The sequence below is a fragment of the Lepus europaeus genome, chromosome 4 (assembly GCF_033115175.1).
Source record: "Lepus europaeus isolate LE1 chromosome 4, mLepTim1.pri, whole genome shotgun sequence".
Lineage (NCBI taxonomy): Eukaryota > Metazoa > Chordata > Mammalia > Lagomorpha > Leporidae > Lepus > Lepus europaeus.
This window is the reverse complement of record NC_084830.1, coordinates 74617751-74635168: the sequence shown is the minus strand read 5'-3', so window position 1 is coordinate 74635168 and position 17418 is coordinate 74617751. Positions and strand designations below refer to the sequence as shown.

The 17418-nt window shown below is 37.7% G+C and overlaps 1 protein-coding gene across 1 annotated transcript in view; it reads left to right on the top strand.

The window, feature by feature from the left end:
- The window catches only part of C4H8orf34 (chromosome 4 C8orf34 homolog), a 607786-nt gene that overhangs the window by 129652 nt on the left and 460716 nt on the right, over positions 1 to 17418 (top strand). Inside the window, exon 5 of the mRNA XM_062189877.1 lies at positions 9441 to 9469. Within this exon, the coding sequence (XP_062045861.1) occupies positions 9441 to 9469 (29 nt within the window). The remainder of the gene's footprint in view (positions 1 to 9440; positions 9470 to 17418) is intronic.

Below are 17418 nucleotides of genomic sequence, written 5' to 3'. Positions count from 1 at the left end.
AGCAGTAAAAAGTGTAATCTGGTCATTTGCAACAAAATGGAGGAATCTGGAAAACATCATGCTGAGTGAAATAAGCCAGTCCCAAAGGGACAAATATCATATGTTCTCCCTGATCGGTGACAACTAACTGAGCACCTAAAAGGAAACCTGTTGAAGTGAAATGGACACTATGAGAAACAGTGACTTGATCAGCCCTTGTCCTGACTGTCGATGAAGAACTTACTATTTTATTCATTTTAGTATTTCTTTTATTGTACTTAATACCTTAGGTTGAACTCTTTAATTCACACACAATGGTAGAGCTTGAAACGTGCCAGGGGATTCCAATTTAATCCCTTCAAGATGGCATGTACCAATGCCATCTTACTTGTTAAAATGATCAGCTTAAGTTCATAATTGATCAAAAAAGATTAAGTGTCAAAAGGATTACATAAATAAGACCAGTGTCTGCAAATAATAATTGATAGAATTAAAAAGCAGAGAATGATCCAACATGGGAAGCAGGCTACACAGCAGACTCATAGAATGGCAAATGCTCTAAACAACACTCTGGCCTCAGAATCAGCCCTTAAGGCATTCGGATCTGGCTGAAGAGCCCATGAGAGTATTTTAGGCATGGAAAGCCAAGACACTGTGACAAAAAATGACCTAAATGAAAGATCTCTGTGAATGAGATCCCAGCAGAAAGAATGGGCCATCAAAGAAGGAAGTACCTTTCTTTAAAGGGAGGAGAGGACTTCCACTTTGACTATGGCCTTATCTAAATAAGATCGGAGTTGGTGAACTCAAGAGGTTTCCATAGCCTTGGCAGCTCATGACAAGAGCTTCATGTGATTACTGATGTATAGAATGCTGATACAATATTATGCAGTTAGTTTCATTCTTTAAAAAATATAATCATATGGATGGCATTTCTATGTATGACTGTATGCATTTAATATTTAGATGAGTCACAAGCTGTTTGCATTAGCTTCTTGTGAATAGGTGTTTAATATTCTTTTCTCTCTTACTATATTTTTATTATTTATGGTAAACATATTAATTTGACAAAATGAAATATAGAAGGTGTATTTTTGCTATATCAGAGGAAGGGTTTGGTTTGGTTTGATAATCAAGAGCCACATAGTTACTCTGAAAATGTAGTGGAAATTGTGGAGGCAGAAGTCAGTGTGCAGTGGATGGGAGACTGATCAGGCAGGGAGGAAGGGATAGAAGTGCAGTCTGCTCAAAAGTGCTTTGATGAAAAGTGAAGATGTGAAGGAGGGCAGCGATTCATAGGGGAGGTGGGATATTTTGGTCAGTTTGGTTTGGTTTCCTTTAGTTTCTTCTATGTGTGTGTTAGATGTAGAGGACAGAGCCAGAGAGGGAGAGATTATGTGAGTGCGGAATGGTTCTCAGAATAAAAGAAAACCAAGATGCAGATTTGCAGATTCAAGGGAAAGAGCAAGAAAATAAAAGAGGAAGTAAACGCCAGAGAAGGAGAGAGGGAATGGAGCCAAGAAATAAATATGGGAATGGGCTTCTTACATTAGGGCAGAACGAACACTTGGTTCTTTGAGGCTGGACAGAACATCAGTGGCTCCTTTGAGGGGGAAGATGGGTGAGGATGTGCAGGAAGTTCACATAAGGTAGTTTCAGGTTTTTCAGGATGTTATCATTTGAGGTCCTTTGCAATGAGCAAGAGGAAGAGATGCATGGAGAGGACTGTTGAAAACTAGGGAAGTTGGAGCTGTCCTTTCAAAATGAACAAGCCAGCTAATTAAGGATGAAAATAGGTAGGAGTTTCTACAGCAGGGTTCAGGAAATACTGGCCTGTGGGCTGAATCCAACTGTAGCTCATTTTTGTGGTTCGTGGTCCAAACAAAATTCTTAACATTGTATAACATTTAACATTGCATTGTTTACATTTTTACATTACGTTGTTTCTTGTTTTTAAGAAAGGGATAGTGCTGGGTTTTCAGTCCACAGGTTAAGTTGCTGTTTAAGATACCTGAGTCCCACATCAGAGTGCCTGGATTTGATTCCTGGCTCCAGTTCCTGATTCCAGCTTCCTGTTAATGCAGAACCTGAGATACAGGGTCTCTCTCTCTGTTTCTCTTTCAAATAAATACATAAATACATACATTTTAAATATACAAATTCAGGACAGGTATTGTGGTGCAGTTTATTAATCTGTTACTTGGGACACTCATATCCCATAACATAGTGTCTGGGATCAGTTTCTGCCTCTGGTTCTATTCTAACTTCCTACTAATGCACTTGAGAGGCATCAGTTGAAGGCCCAAATACTTGAGTTCCTATCATCCACATAGAAGATCCATGTATTTCTTAGCTTCCAGCTCCCGTCTGGCCTACCCCTAGCTGTTACCAGCATTTAGACAGTGATCCAATGAAGGGAAGATTTCTCTATAGATATAGATCATACAGATATAGATATAGATAGATACAGATATCACTCTGCTTTTCACATAAAAACAAATAAATAGATAAAAACTTTTAAAACAAGATTTTAGAAGGAGAAAAATACAAAAATAACAGAATATATTTGGCTTGAAGAATCTAAAATATTCTTTAGCCATTACAAAAAGTTTGCAAACTTTTGATCTATGGTAACAAATTGAAAATAAGCTCCCTTCGGGCTAGTGTTGTAGCACAGTGGGTTAAGCTACTGCTGTGAGACCAGCATCCCGTAGATGTATTCGAGTCCTGACTGTTCAGCTTCTGATCCAGCTCCCTGTTTATGTGCCTAGAAAATGGCCCAAATGCTTGGGCCCTTGTCACCCATCTGGGAGATCATAATGGAGTTCCCCAATCCTGGCTTTGGGCTGAACCAGCCTGGCCTTTGTGGATGGAAGAAATTCTCTCTTTTTGTCTCTTTTTCTCTGTAACTCTTTCAAATAAAATAAATAAATCTTAATAAAAAGAATCCCACACTCAAATACTGGACCTTCTTTTGTTATAATATATTTTAGCAACACACAAGATTTCCACTGTTTACTATATGTACGCAATCTCTATAAACTTAAAAAAATCTCCATGTAAAATATGACTTTTGAAAGTTACTGAGCTTTGCAGGATAGAATATTCTGGGCTGGCAGTTTTCTCTCTTAGTACCTGGGCTATATCTCGCCATTCATTCCTAGCCTATAGGGTTTCTGCTGAGAAGTCTGCTGTGAGTCTAATTGGAGATCCTCTGAGAGTAATCTGACATTTCTCTCTTGCACATTTTAGAATCATTTCTTTATGTTTCACTGTGGTGAATTTTATTACAACGTGCCATGGTGAGGATCTCTTTTGGTCATGTTTATTAGGGGTTCTATGAGCTTCCTGTACTTATATGTATCTGTTCTTCTCCAAACCTGGGAAGTTTTCTGCTAGTATCTCACTAAAAAGGCCTTCTAATCCTTCTCTCTCTCCATGCCTTCGGGAACTCCTAGAACCCGAATGTTGGGTTTTTTAATAGTATCCTGTAGATTCCCAACAATATTTTTTAGATTTCTAATTTCCTCTCCTTTTCTTTGGTTTGACTGTATACTTTTACATGCTCTGTCTTCTAAGTCCGATATTCTCTCTTGTGCTTCACTGATTCTGTTTTTAAGGCTCTCAAATGCATTTGTCATTTGATCTATTGAATTCTTCATTTCATTTTGATTCCTCCTTAAGATTTCATTTTCATGAGAGGGATTTTCTATCCTGTCTACTAAGGATTTCTGTAGTTCAAGAATTTGTTTTTGAGAACTTCTAAATGTTCTTACCATAAATTTTTTGAGATCCACTTCTTGCATTTCTTCTATCTCATCATCTTCGTAATCTTAAATTGGAGTGTCATGCTCATTTGGGGGTGTCATAATGTCTTCCTTGCTCTTGTTTCCTCGGTTTCTGCATTTGTTTCTTGGCATTGAAGATATTCTTTGGTTTCTTCTTCTTTTTTTTCCCTCACTGTGATGGCTTTTCTTGTTATACTATGACTCTAGATTAAGCAGACTGTCTGATTTGGGTGGATATTTACAGGCCCGACACCAACAAATTATTAGAGAACATTGGAGAAACCCTGCAAGATAGAGGTACTGGCAAAGACTTCTTGGAAAAGACACCGGAGGCACAGGCAGTCAAAGCCAAAAATAACAATTGGGATTGCATCAAATTGAGTAGTTTCTGTACTGCAAAAGAAATAGTCAGGAAAGTGAAGAGGCAACCAACAGAATGGGAAAAAATATTTGCAAACTATGCAACAGATAAAGGATTAATAACCAGAATCTACAAAGAGATCAAGAAACTCCACAACAAAACAAACAACCAGCTTAAGAGATGGACCAAGGACCTCAATAGACATTTTTTCAAAAGAGGAAATCCAAATGGCCAACAGACACATGGAAAAAAAAAAAAGTTCAGGATCACTAGCAATCAGGGAAATGCAAATCAAAACCACAATGAGGTTTCACCTCACCCTGGTTAGAATGGCTTACATACAGAAATCTACCAATAACTGATGCTGGCGAGGATGTGGGGAAAAAGAGACACTAACCCACTGTTGGTGGTAGTGCAAACTGTTAAAGCCACTATGGAATTCAGTTTGGAGATTCCTCAGAAACCTGAATATAACCCTACCATACAACCCAGCCGTCCCACTCCTTGGAATTTACCCAAAGGAAATTAAATTGGCAAACACAAAAGCGGTCTGCACATTAATGTTTATTGCAGCTCAATTCACAATAGCTAAGACCTGGAACCAACCTAAATGCCCATCAACAGTAGACTGGATAAAGAAATTATGGGACATGTACTCTATAGAATACTATACAGCAGTAAAAAACAATGAAACCCGGTCATTTGCAACAAAATGGAGGAATCTGGAAAACATCATGCTGAGTGAACTGAGCCAGTCCCAAAGGGACAAATATATGTTCTTCTTTATCAGTGACAACTAACCGAACTCCAAAAAGGAAACCTGTTGAAGTGAAATGGACACTATAAGAAACAGTGACTCAATCAGCCCTTGCCCCGTCGAGGAACAACTTAATACTTTATCCCTTTTAGTATTTTTTTTTTTGACAGGCAGAGTGGACAGTGAGAGAGAGACAGAGAGGAAGGTTTTCCTTTTGCCGTTGATTCACCCTCCAATGGCCGCCGCGGTAGCGCACTGCGGCCAGCACACCGCGCTGTTCCGATGGCAGGAGCCAGGTGCTTCTCCTGGTCTCCCATGGGGTGCAGGGCCCAAGCACTTGGGCCATCCTCCACTGCACTCCCTGGCCACAGCAGAGAGCTGGCCTGGAAGAGGGGCAACCGGGACAGAATCCGGCGCCCTGACCGGGACTAGAACCCGGTGTGCTGGCGCTGCAAGGCGGAGGATTAGCCTGTTGAGCCACGGCGCCGGCCTTTAGTATTTTTTTTTTGTTCTACTTAATACTATTGGTTGAACTCTGTAATTAACACACAATTATTCTTAGGTGTTTAAATTTAGCTGAAAAGTGATTCCTGTTAAATATAAGAGTGGGAATAACATAGGGAGATGTACAATTTTGTACATGCTCAATCGGACTTGCCCCAAATGGTAGAGTTAGAAACGTGCCAATCCCATTAAGGTGGCATGTACCAATGCCATCTCACTAGTCCAAGTGATCAATTTCAGTTCACAATTGATCACGCTGATAGGTCTAAGAGTCAAAGGGATGACACAAACAAGACTAGTGTTTGCTAATACTAACTGATAGAATAAAAAAGGGAGAGAACAATCCAACATGGGAAACAGGATACACAGCAGACTCATAGAATGGCATAAGTCCTAAATAGCACTCTGGCCTCAGAATCAGCCCTTAAGGCATTCGGATCTGGCTCAAGAGCCCATGAGAGTATTTTAGGCATGAAAGCCAAGACACTCTGGCAAAAAAACAAAACAAAACAAAACAAAACAAAACAAAACAAAAACAAAAACAAAAAAAACAAACCCAAATGAAAGATCTCTGCAAATGAGATCCCAGTGGAAAGAACGGGCCATCAAAGAAGGAAGTACCTTTCTCTGAAGGGAGAAGAGAACTTCCAGTTTGACTATGACCCTGTCTGATAGGATTGGAGTTAGCAAATTCAAAAGGCTTCGCTAGCCTTGGCAACCCATGACAAGAGCCCAGGGAAATTTCTGATGCCATAAACAAGAGTGGCAATTGTTAAGTCAACAAGAGTCATTGTGCACTTACTCCCCATGTAGGATCTCTGTCCTTAATGTGTTGTACAATGTAAATTAATGCTATAACTAGTACTCAAACAGTACTTGACACTTTGTTTTTCTATGTGGAAGCAAACTGTTGAAATCTTTACTTAATATATACTAAATTGATCTTCTGTATATAATGATAATTGAAAATGAATCTTGATGTGAATGGAATGGGAGAAGGAGCAGGAGATGGTATGTTTGTGGGTGGGAGGGAAGTTATGGGGGGAGAAAAAGCAACTGTTATCCAAAAGCTGTACTTTGGAAATTTACATTTATTAAATAAATGTGAAAAAAATAAAGTTAGTGAAATGCCTAGAAATTGTCCATCTCTTCTCAGGGAATATCTGGGCATTCTGCTAAGTGCTTGCAGAAGTATCCTGGGTACTTTATGAATGGCTACCCTTGGAGCACCATGCTTATCTGAAGTATAATGTTTCATTAAAATTCTTTCAATTGCTTCTAATTAGTTTGAGCTTTGATTAAAATTAAATTTAAAGAGTGAAAAATACCCTGGGCAATTTGACATTGATGATAGAAAGCTGAAAGTATTATATGTAATAGAATGGAGATTTATTTGGATAATTTCTCAGGCAAAGTCATTAAAATATGTAAATTTTAAGCAAATATGATATTAGATATCTGAGCAAAATATTGTCAGACCAAACACTTGGGATAACTTGAGGTATAATTCTTTCCCAGGCCAAGTGTTTCATTTAGCTAGCTTGAGTTTTATTCTGAGCCCATGGCTTCTTAGTAATGAAATATATATCTTCCTAGCAATGTTTATCTTCATCTCCATTTTCTACTGCTAAAATTTTTCAGCTTTGAAAAATAGCTCGTGATGCTTACAAAATCAAGAGGAGCTGTAACTGTGTGATCCACATTTTACTCTTCATAGTTTTTTGATTTGCTAGCTCTTGGCTACATTTACCATGAATGATGTATTGCTACTATCTTTATGAATAATGGTTTCATAAATCTGAGGTGTAGATGAAATTTAAAGATCAACTGATAGCTTTCTAAAAATTGAATGAGAAAACTCTTTTTGCAGGCCCAAGGGCATTAATGCAGTAAGTTTAAAAAATCAAGAGATTGTCCACAATCCCTGACAACTGAATCATGGGGCGTTTTATTTCAGTTATCTAAGCTTTATGACTGGGTAGAAAGAGGATTTCACTTTATCTTAGCTACTCTTTGTGTCCCTTAAACCATATTAAGTCTTGTCCTATAAATATTTACATTTAAATAAGTTATTTGGCCTTAATCTTGAATTCATATTGCAAAGGAACATTCTTGTAGAATGCATTACGTGTAAGTACAAGCATTTATAAATATATTTGTGACTTGTATAAACTGAATAGTGTATTTTAATTCTACTGTAGACTGTGACATAAACCATTTGGTCTACCATACATTTTCTAAATTTTCTCAAAATCTGAGTTATTCTAAGCAATCATTTATAACTATATGTATTTTAAAAATCTAAGCAATCATAAGTATGTGACTTATATTAGGTCTTGAGAAATGTTTATGATCACCAAGGAACCCTTATCTGCCCAATATCCCCTCCCTGACTATAAGCCCATCATATCTCACTGTTCTGTACCACGGTGCACTGGGTAGTAGTAACAGCACAGCTCCAATGCTAGTCCTCCATAAAGCCATTTCCCCTAACGTTGCCTGAAGGAACTGCCTTCATAATACACTAACAGTTTTGAGTGATTATTAAACTTGGATTGATCAAAACCACTTAAGTGGTAGCTAGACCCTTTATTTGTGTGTGTAGTGATATGTAAAAATGATTAGTTATCAATAACTTTTATGAAGTACAGAAGAATTTCATAGAATATTGCTATGAACAATACACATCAAATATACCCGTTTCTAGTTTCATCTTCAAGAGGAAGAATGGTGCCATTTACTGAGTGGAAGAAGCATGTATTTTTTTCTGCTTTTTTGCACAATTGATTTTTTGGTTAGTGGTGTGAGGGATGCTTTATGAATAAGCAAATTACTCTCTAAACTGTTACAGATACTCTGCACATGCACAGGGAGAGGATCAGGACCCTGGAATCGACCTCGACTCCAGTCTAATATCTTGAGACTTTTGCGTTCTCTTTTTGTACCCATCTCATTATTCCATACTCTTTATAGTCTGCAGAACTTCGCCTTCAATCTTGTTCTTATTTCCTCTGTGTTTCCTTGCAGTTCGACCTTGAGTCTTACCTTTTATCTTGGCCTATCTTCTATTGGAATCTGACACCATCTCACCTTTGCTTTCTCTCCCAAGCCTCGAGTTGGGCTCTTCTGCTCTACCACTCATCTACAACACCTGAGTTTGGCCCTAGGCACACCATTGTTTAAAAATAAATAGGTTAATATCTTTGTTTGAGATGTTGAAATGAAAACGTCCATGGGAATTCAACAACTAGCTCAGAAACAAAGTCTGTGCTGGCAATGAACATTTACTGGTCATCACTATACTAAGTGAAGTGTATTGAGAAAGAAAACATTGCAACAGAGAACCCTTGGAATTTCAGGAAAGAATTCCTGTTCCTTTCAAAAAGAGAACTACTGAAACACACAGAGAGAGAGAGAGAAAGAGAGAGAGAGAGAGAGAACAGAAAAGAGATGATAGTAATTGAAGAAAGAAAGTGGGTTAACAACATCTATGATCTCAGGAAAATAAATTAAGGATAAAGCTTTTTCTGTTGTTGACATGGAATAATTTTGGAGGGATAAGAAGGAATCTGACATCAGCGTGGAATATATGGAGGGTGAGAAGTGGAACTTGTGACGGGGAATCTTGTCTGTGTTGGTTCAAGAGAGCTGTCTATAGGACTGTAGGACAAACACCTTAAATTATCTCCAACTACTGTTTTGCCCTAATATTTTATCATTCTAAGACTCTAAATCAATTCTTTAGAAGAAGGAAAATTGTGACTGGCTAAGCTGTTCACAATATCCCCATGATTGCCTTTGCATGTTTGCTCTGCTCCTAGCACCTACAACAATATGGTAGTGCTTTGTTTTCCTTGTGCCATTTACATTTTATCAGCAGTTCATGATTGTCATAGTTTTTTCCATTATTTGAAAAGGTGTGCCACATATTTTGAAGTACTTATAAATAGAATAGGAACTGCATTGGTTTTACAAAAAAAAAACTTTTGTTTTTACATTAGGTTATTAAATATTGTTTCTAAATTTTTTATAAATCTCTTTTGAATCCTAGGTATTGCAATTTCAGATGAACTTGATAAGGTAAGCCCCACTGCATATCTATCAAAAATAAAATGTAGAATTTATTCTTTAATCCATTGTATAAATTCAAGTTTCTAAAACACAGGAAATGTTCAAATATACTTTGTTTGGTACTAACATTTAAAACTTTCAAAGGTATGTGCTTAGATTCTTTTAGGAAAGTTGTTTCATTAAACGTGTATCAAGTACTCTTTTGAGTTAAGGTCTTTTAGAATTTTTTTAAAGAAAATAGAATCACTGTAAGTACTGCATTACTGTATTAAAATTAAAACATAACATTTTATGAGATTAATTGTTTGAATTCTGCCTATGTAAATGAAGACACTTATACATTTCTGCAGTTACCCTATGAAAACTTCACTAGCAAGGCTTTTTGTTTGTTTTCATTTTGCAAAGTGCTAAGAGACTATGATGGTGCTTTAAAGTGATAGTTGTGAGAGAATGATATGATTAGGAATGTATTTCAACAGCGTGGTGGTGGAACTCCTGCTAATGGATTGTACATGGGGAGTTGTGGGAGAAATCAGCCAAAATCATTCCTAGGATTAGAGGATGAGCAACTTGGTGAAATGTGGTGCCTTTGACCAAAACTGGGAAACCAGTGAGAACGCAGATTTGTCAAGTTGAGACAGCATATGGTTATCATTTGGACTGTTTGTTTTGAGTTGTCTACTAAACTTGTTTCTATGAGTTGTTGCTCATGGAATAGATTTGATTTTGTGATATGCATTTAGGAGTCACTGGAGAAATTTTTTTTTTTTTTTAATCTCAGGACCCCTTCTCAGTCTTAAAAATGGTAGAGAACCCCAAGGAGAGTTGGTACATTCAGATTGTATGTGCTAATAGTTTCTATGTTAGAAATTAAAACTAATAAAATTTTTACATGCTTAGTCACTAAAAAAAAAAAAAGAAAAAGAATCAGTGAAGGGGTTGCATTGTAGCACAGTGGGTTAAGTTGCGCTCTGTTACATTGGCATCTCATAGCATTGGTTTAGTCCTGCTGCTCTGCTTCCTTAATGCAGAGTCTATGATCTATAATCCAGCTTCCTTTTAAAGCAGTTGAGAAAGCAATGGAAGATGGTCTATATGTTTAAGCACCCTGCCACCCATGTGGAGACCAGGATAGAGTGTTCCTGTCTCCTGGCCTTTTCCTGGCCCAGCCCTGGATGTTGTTAGCATTTGGGGAATAAACCAGTAGATGGAAGATATCTCACTCTCACACGCTCTCACTTTCCTCCATCCTTCACTCTCTCCCCCAGAATGAAATATTAATGAGAATGTTACTTTGTTTACATTTTAAAAATGTTTTTAATGTTTATCTTGATGGATTTTTGTAGCTGCTTCTGTATTCAATTTCTTGTAATACGTTTTTCCAGTTGAATAAAACCTGACATTAGAAATGTGGATGGAAAAGGAAGAAGTACTTAGAAGTAGTCATCATCAATATCTGGTGAATATCAGTCCAGATATCTCTCAAAGATAGGTTGAAATTTGGCCTTGGTGGCTTGATATATATAGCTAGAAAGAAAACATTGGAAAGAATTGAGCAAAAAAAAAGGAATCTTATACATAATGACATTTTAAAATAATAAAGCCATCACATAAAATTGTATTATTTTTGCAAAATCAGTAAAGCTAACATTCTAGTCCAAATGGGAATATACCTTTTGAATCTTGTGCCATAAAAATGCATTTCTGGTTAAATAACAAAAAAACAAATATACTGTTAAATATGAATTCCTATTAATAAGCCATCATCATATTTTAAATTATCTTCATTTCTTACTGTGCACTAGGTCTTGACTACAAACAGTATCATGTGTGATGAGTGGAGGTGTGGTCTTCAGGGTCTGTTCAGGTTTCCTCATCTTTTCATCCCTCGTCTTGCCAAGCTGGTCTCCTTTTGCCATCACCTTCCTTACAGTTTGCAGAAACTTAATTCCCTGCTCTTGCAGCTATAGTCAATGTTCCTTTTTAGCACAAAGATACAATCATCAATCACTGTTTGAGATCATTTGCCTCTTCCAGTGTTCTGCCAAACTCTGGTTGCCTTGTCCATAAGGCAGCCTGGGTGGGGCAGTCCCTCTGCCTGGCTCTCATCCTTCCCTTTCCCCTGTGCCCCTGCTTGCAGCAGCATTGATGTTTACACCATTTTTGATGAGCTGAATAACTTTGATTATTGATTGAGCCAAAATAGGTTTAACACTGAATAAATTATGATTCTCTGACACTTGCCTCAGTATCTTCATGAGGACATATCCTCTCCTCTATACTCTCTTTCTTCCCAGTGCTAGGTCAGGGCTGTGTCCATTTAACTAAATTGTATGACACTGCCAATTTCTATATACTTACCTAATATTCTTATTTTTGGATACTTCATGAAAATTGCTGAAATTTATTGCATATTTATTATTTTTCATGACAAATATTTGCATAAATATGTCTTTATATTTATAAAGTATTTATATCCGTGCAAAACAGTTGACTCATCCTCAGATTTGATTTTCAAGAGTGGCAGTTAAGAATCAAGGCTTCCAGAGCCATAGCCATCATGCTTTGCTTGATGGAAAAACATCCTTGAATGAGAGAGCCTGTCCAGGAGCACCCCCTGGTGACCATGAAGCTCATCGTTCTGAATGTTTCTAAATAAGAGAAAGTGACTTTCCTGCTGATACTGCAACTCAGCCAATCAGAGTGATCTACAGTTTGTGTTGACCTGTCTTTAATGTAATGATAAAAATAAGCACAGTTCCTTCTTTTAATTTCCCCTTAACAATTTTGAGCATTCACAGAAAGATATATGCTTCTTAACCTTTATCAAATACTGATTCTTACTATCATATTGTAATTCAGGTATCATTTCATTAAAATAATTTTTATTGACCTTTAAAGGCAATGTATGAATTATGATATACTTAAATTATTAATTCTATTTACAATTATAAAATAAAATAAAACAATAATATTATTTTAAGGATTTTTCTTCAATTATGGGAACTCCAGCAAATTCCTTATTCACAAGGGTTTTGTTTTTCTTCCTTAGTCATCATATTGGTTTTCTATGATGCTGTAAAAAATTGAAATACCACAGATATATTGTCTTACAATTCTGTAGGCTAAAAGCTCAACAGAATTCTCCTGATGTAGACATCAAGATGTCATCAGGGGCTGGTGCCACGGCTCAACTATGGCACCGGCACACGGTGTTTTAGTCCTGGTCAGGGTGCCGGATTCTGTCCCAGTTGCCCCTCTTCCAGGCCAGCTCTCTGCTGTGGCCCAGGAGTGCAGTGGAGGATGGCCCAAGTGCTTGGGCCCTGCACCCGCATGGGAGACCAGGAGAAGCACCTGGCTCCTGGCTTCAGATCAGCGTGGTGTGCTGGCAGCAGTGTGCCAGCCACAGTGGCCATTGAAGGGTGAACCAACGGCAAAAGGAAGACCTTTCTCTCTCTCTCTCCCTCTCTCTCTCTCTTTCTCTCTCTCTCTCTCTCTCACTGTCCCCTCTGCCTGTCAAAAAAAAAAAAAAAAAAGATGTCATCAGGGCTGATTCTTTCCTGAGATGCTGGGGGGAGTCTATTTCCTCACTTTTTCTAGCTTCTAGCAGTACCTTATTCCTTAGCTCATGCATGGCCCCCTTGCACCTTTAAAGGCAGCATCAGTTCTTCTCTCTATAACTCCAGCCAAGAAAAGTTCTCTACTTTTATGGAATCATGTTAGCTTGGGGCCACCCAGACAATTCAGATGATTGTTCCATCTCAAGATCTTTATCCAGAATCCTAAAAAGTCCTCTTGCCGTGTCATAGAACATATTCACAGGTTTAGGGAATTAGAACACAGACACCTTTGGGAATCCATTATTTTGCCTACACAGCCAGTATACAAGTTGAGATGACAGTACCGTTCACATACATATACTTCTTAAGATGTCTATGATTCCAGTTCATACCACAAATGCCTCACAGTGATCATAGTTGATGCCTATATTTTCTCTTTTCACTTCTACAGATTGCCTTTTAGGTTCTCTATTAGTTATCACAGGTCAGGGAGAATATGTGATATTTGTCCCTCTGGGACTGGCTTATTTCACTAAGTATGATGTTTTCCAGATTCATCAATTTATTGTAAATGACTGGATTTCATTTTTTTTTACTGCTGTGTAGTATTTCATGGTGTGTATATCCCATAATTTTTTATGCAGTCTTCAATTGATGAGAATTTGGGTTGATTCCATGTATTAGCTATTATGAATTGTGCTTCAATAAACATGGGGGTGCAGATAAATCTTTCATATGCCAATTTCATTTCCCTTGGGTGAATTCCCTGGGACGAGATGGCTAGGTCATGTGTAGGTCTATATTCAGATACTGTCTTCCATAGTGTCTTTACCAGTTTACATTCCCACCAACAGTGGATTAGGGTACATTTTTGCCCACATCCTAACCAGCATTTGTTGTTTGTTGATTTCTGTATGAAAGCCATTCTAACTGGGATGAGGTGAAACCTCATTGTGGTTTTGATTTGCCTGTCCATGACAGCTAGTGACCCTGAGCATTTTTTTCATTTGTCTCTTGGCCATTTGTTTTTCTTCTTTAAACAATGTCTGTTAAAAAGTCCTTTGTTTATTTCTTCACTAGATTTTTTGTTTTGTTGTTGTTGAGTTCCTTGATCTCTTTATATATTCTGGTTATTATTCCTTTATCAGTTGGATAGTTTGCAAATAAATTCTCCCATTCTATTGGTTGCATCTTCACTTTTCTTGAGTGTTTCTTCTGTAGTACAGAATCTTGTTAATTTGATATAGTCCCATCTGTGAATTTTGGCTTTGATTGCCTGTGCCTCTGGGTTCTTTTCCAAGAAACTTTGCTTATGCCAGTGTCTTGCAGGATTTCCCCAGCGTTCTCTAGTAAGTTGATGGTACCGGGTCATAGATTTGGTGTTTAATCCATTTTGAGTGGATTTTTGTGTAAGGTGCAAGGTAGGGGTCTTGTTTCAGATTTCTGCATGCGGAAATCCAGTTTTCCCAGCACCATTTGTTGACGAGACTGTCCTTTCTCCAGAGATTGACTTTAGCTCCTTTGTCAAATAGAAGTTGTTTGTAGATGCATGGATTGATTTCTGGCCTTTCTATTCTGTTTTGTACCAGTACCATGCTTTTTTGATTATAACTGCCCTGTAGTATGTCTTGAAATCTGGTATTGTGATGTCTTTGGCTTTGTTTTGTTGTATAAGATTGCCTTAGATATTTGGGGTCTCCTGTATTTCCATATGAATTTCAACATCATTTTCTCTATATCTGGGAAACTTACCTGGTATTTTGATTGCATTGAATCTGTAAATTGCTTTTGGAAGTATGGACATTTTTATGATATTGATTCTTCTAATCATGATTATGGAATAGCTTTCCATTTTTTGTATCTTCTTTTATTCCTTTCTTAATGTTTTGTAATTCTCATTGTAGGGATCTTTGACATCCTTGGTTAAAGTTATTCCAAGTTGGGGCCGGTGCTGTGGTGCAGTAGGTTAATCCTCCACCTGTGGCACCAGCATCCCATATGGGCACCGGTTCTAGTCCTGTCTGCTCCTCTTCCAATCCAGCTCTCTGCTATAGCCTGAGAAAGCAGTAGAAGATGGCCCAAGTCCTTGGGCCCCTGCACCCATATGGGAGACCTGGAAGAAGCTCCTGGCTCTTGACTACGGATCAGTGCAGCACTGGTTGTTGAAGCCATTTGGGGAATGAACCATTAAATGGAAGACCTAAAAAAAAGTTATTCCAAGGTATTTGATTTTTTTGTAGCTAATGTGAATGTGATTGATCTTAGAAGTTCTTTCTTGGCCATGGCTTTGTCTGTGTATAAAAAGGCTTTTGATTTTTGTGAATTGATTTTATATCCTGCTACTTTATCAAACTCTTCCATGAGTTCCAATTGTCTCTTAGTGGAGTTCTTTGGATCCTCTAAATAAAGAATCATATGGTCTGCAAATAGGGATAGTTTGACTTCTTCCTTCTGAATTTGTATCCTTTTGATGTCTTTTTCTTGCATTATGGCTCTAACTAAAACTTCTAAGACTATACTGAATAGCAATGGTGGAAATGAGCATCCTTGCCTGCTTCTGGATCTCACTGGGAATGCTTCCAACTTTTCCCCATTCAATAGGATGATGGCTGGGGGTTTGTCATAAAGTGCCTTGATTGTGTTGAGGTGTATACCCAATTTGCTTAGGGTTTTCATCATGAAAGGGTGTTATATTTTATCAAATGCTTTCTCTGCATCTATTGAGATAATCATACAGATTTTGTTCTTCAGCTTGCTAATGTGATGTATCAAATTGATTGATTTGCAAATGTTGAACCATCCCTGCATCAGGGATAAATCCCACTTGTTCCATGTGAATGATCTTTCTGATGTGTTGTTGGATTCAATAGGCTCAATTTTTGTTGATTTTTGTATCTATGTTCAAGAATTGGAATTAGTTCTTCTTCAATGCCTGGTAGAATTCTGCAGTGAAGCCATCCAGTCCTGGGCTTTTCTTTTTTGGGAGGGTCTTTATTATTGATTCACTTTCCATCTCAATTATGGGTCTGTTTAGTTTTTCTGTGTCTTCATGGCTCAATTTAGGTAGGTTGTATGTGTTCAGGAATCTATCCATTTCTTCTGGCTTTCTAGCTTTGTTGGCATTCAGCTCTTGGTAGTAATTTCTGATGATTATTTTTACTTCTGTATCGTTTGTTGTTGCATTTCCTTTTTTATCTCTAATTTTATTGATTTGGGTCTTCTCTCTCCTTTTTTTGGTTAGTTGGGCCAATGGTGTGTCAATTTTGTTTATTTTTTCAAAAAACCAGCTCTTCATTTTGCTGTCCTTTTGCATTATTTTTTGGTTTCAATTTTGTTGATTTCTTATCTAATTTTAATTATTTAATTATTTAGAAATTTATATAGAAATTTATATAGAAATTTAATTATTTCTATTCTTCTACTAGTTTTTGGTTTGGTTTGCTGTTGCTTTTCTAGATCCTTGAGGTGCATAGATAGTTCATTTATTTGGTGCCTTTCCAGTTTCTTGATGTAGGCACCAATTACTATAAACATTCCTCTTAACACTGCTTTTGCTGTATTCCATAAATTTTGGTATGTTGTATTGTTGTCTTCATTTGGTTCCAGAAATTTTTTGATTTCTTTTTTTTATTTCTTCTATGACCCACTGTTCATTCAGAAACATGTCGTTCATTCTTCATGTGTTTGCATATGATGTAGAGATTCTGGAGTTGTTGATTTCCAGCTTCATTGAATTGTCATCTGAGAGGATGCACGATACAATTTTATTTTTTTTTAATTTGCTGAGACTTGATCAATCACAGACAGTGTTCCATGCACTGGTGAGAAGAATGTGTATTCTGCAACTCTAGGATGGAAAGTTCTGTAGATACATGTTAGGTCCGTCCATTTAGTCTGTAGTGTTGATTAACTGCTGTTTCCTTGCTGATTTTCTGTCTGGTTGGTCTCTCCATTGCTGAAAGTGAGGTATTGAAGTCCCCAGTTAACTGTAAATTTGCTCAAGTTAGCGAGTTCTCTGGGCTTCCACTTTACTAAGTGTAAAGTGCAGATAATTAGAGCTTCCCCATAGGCTGTCATGAGGAGGAGGAGGACGAGAAGTTTTTCTGTTCTGTTGGCATACACTCAGCTCATTTCCTCTCCTCAAAGGAAGCACTGGGTGCATTTCCTCTCCACAAGGAACACTATGGGATCTGTGCAGTACTTGTTGTAGGCAGATTCTCCAGCAATGTCCCTCATCAGGGAACCAGGGAGCCCTGAGCGAGTGGAATCTCCCACAGTGACTGCCCAAAGTCCCAGCCACACCCTGAGCCTTCTCATGCAGCCTCAGTGTTTTCAAAGCCCTGCAGTATCAGTGTTTTCACAGTTCTGGCACATAAATCTCTAATAGTCAGGAGCCCC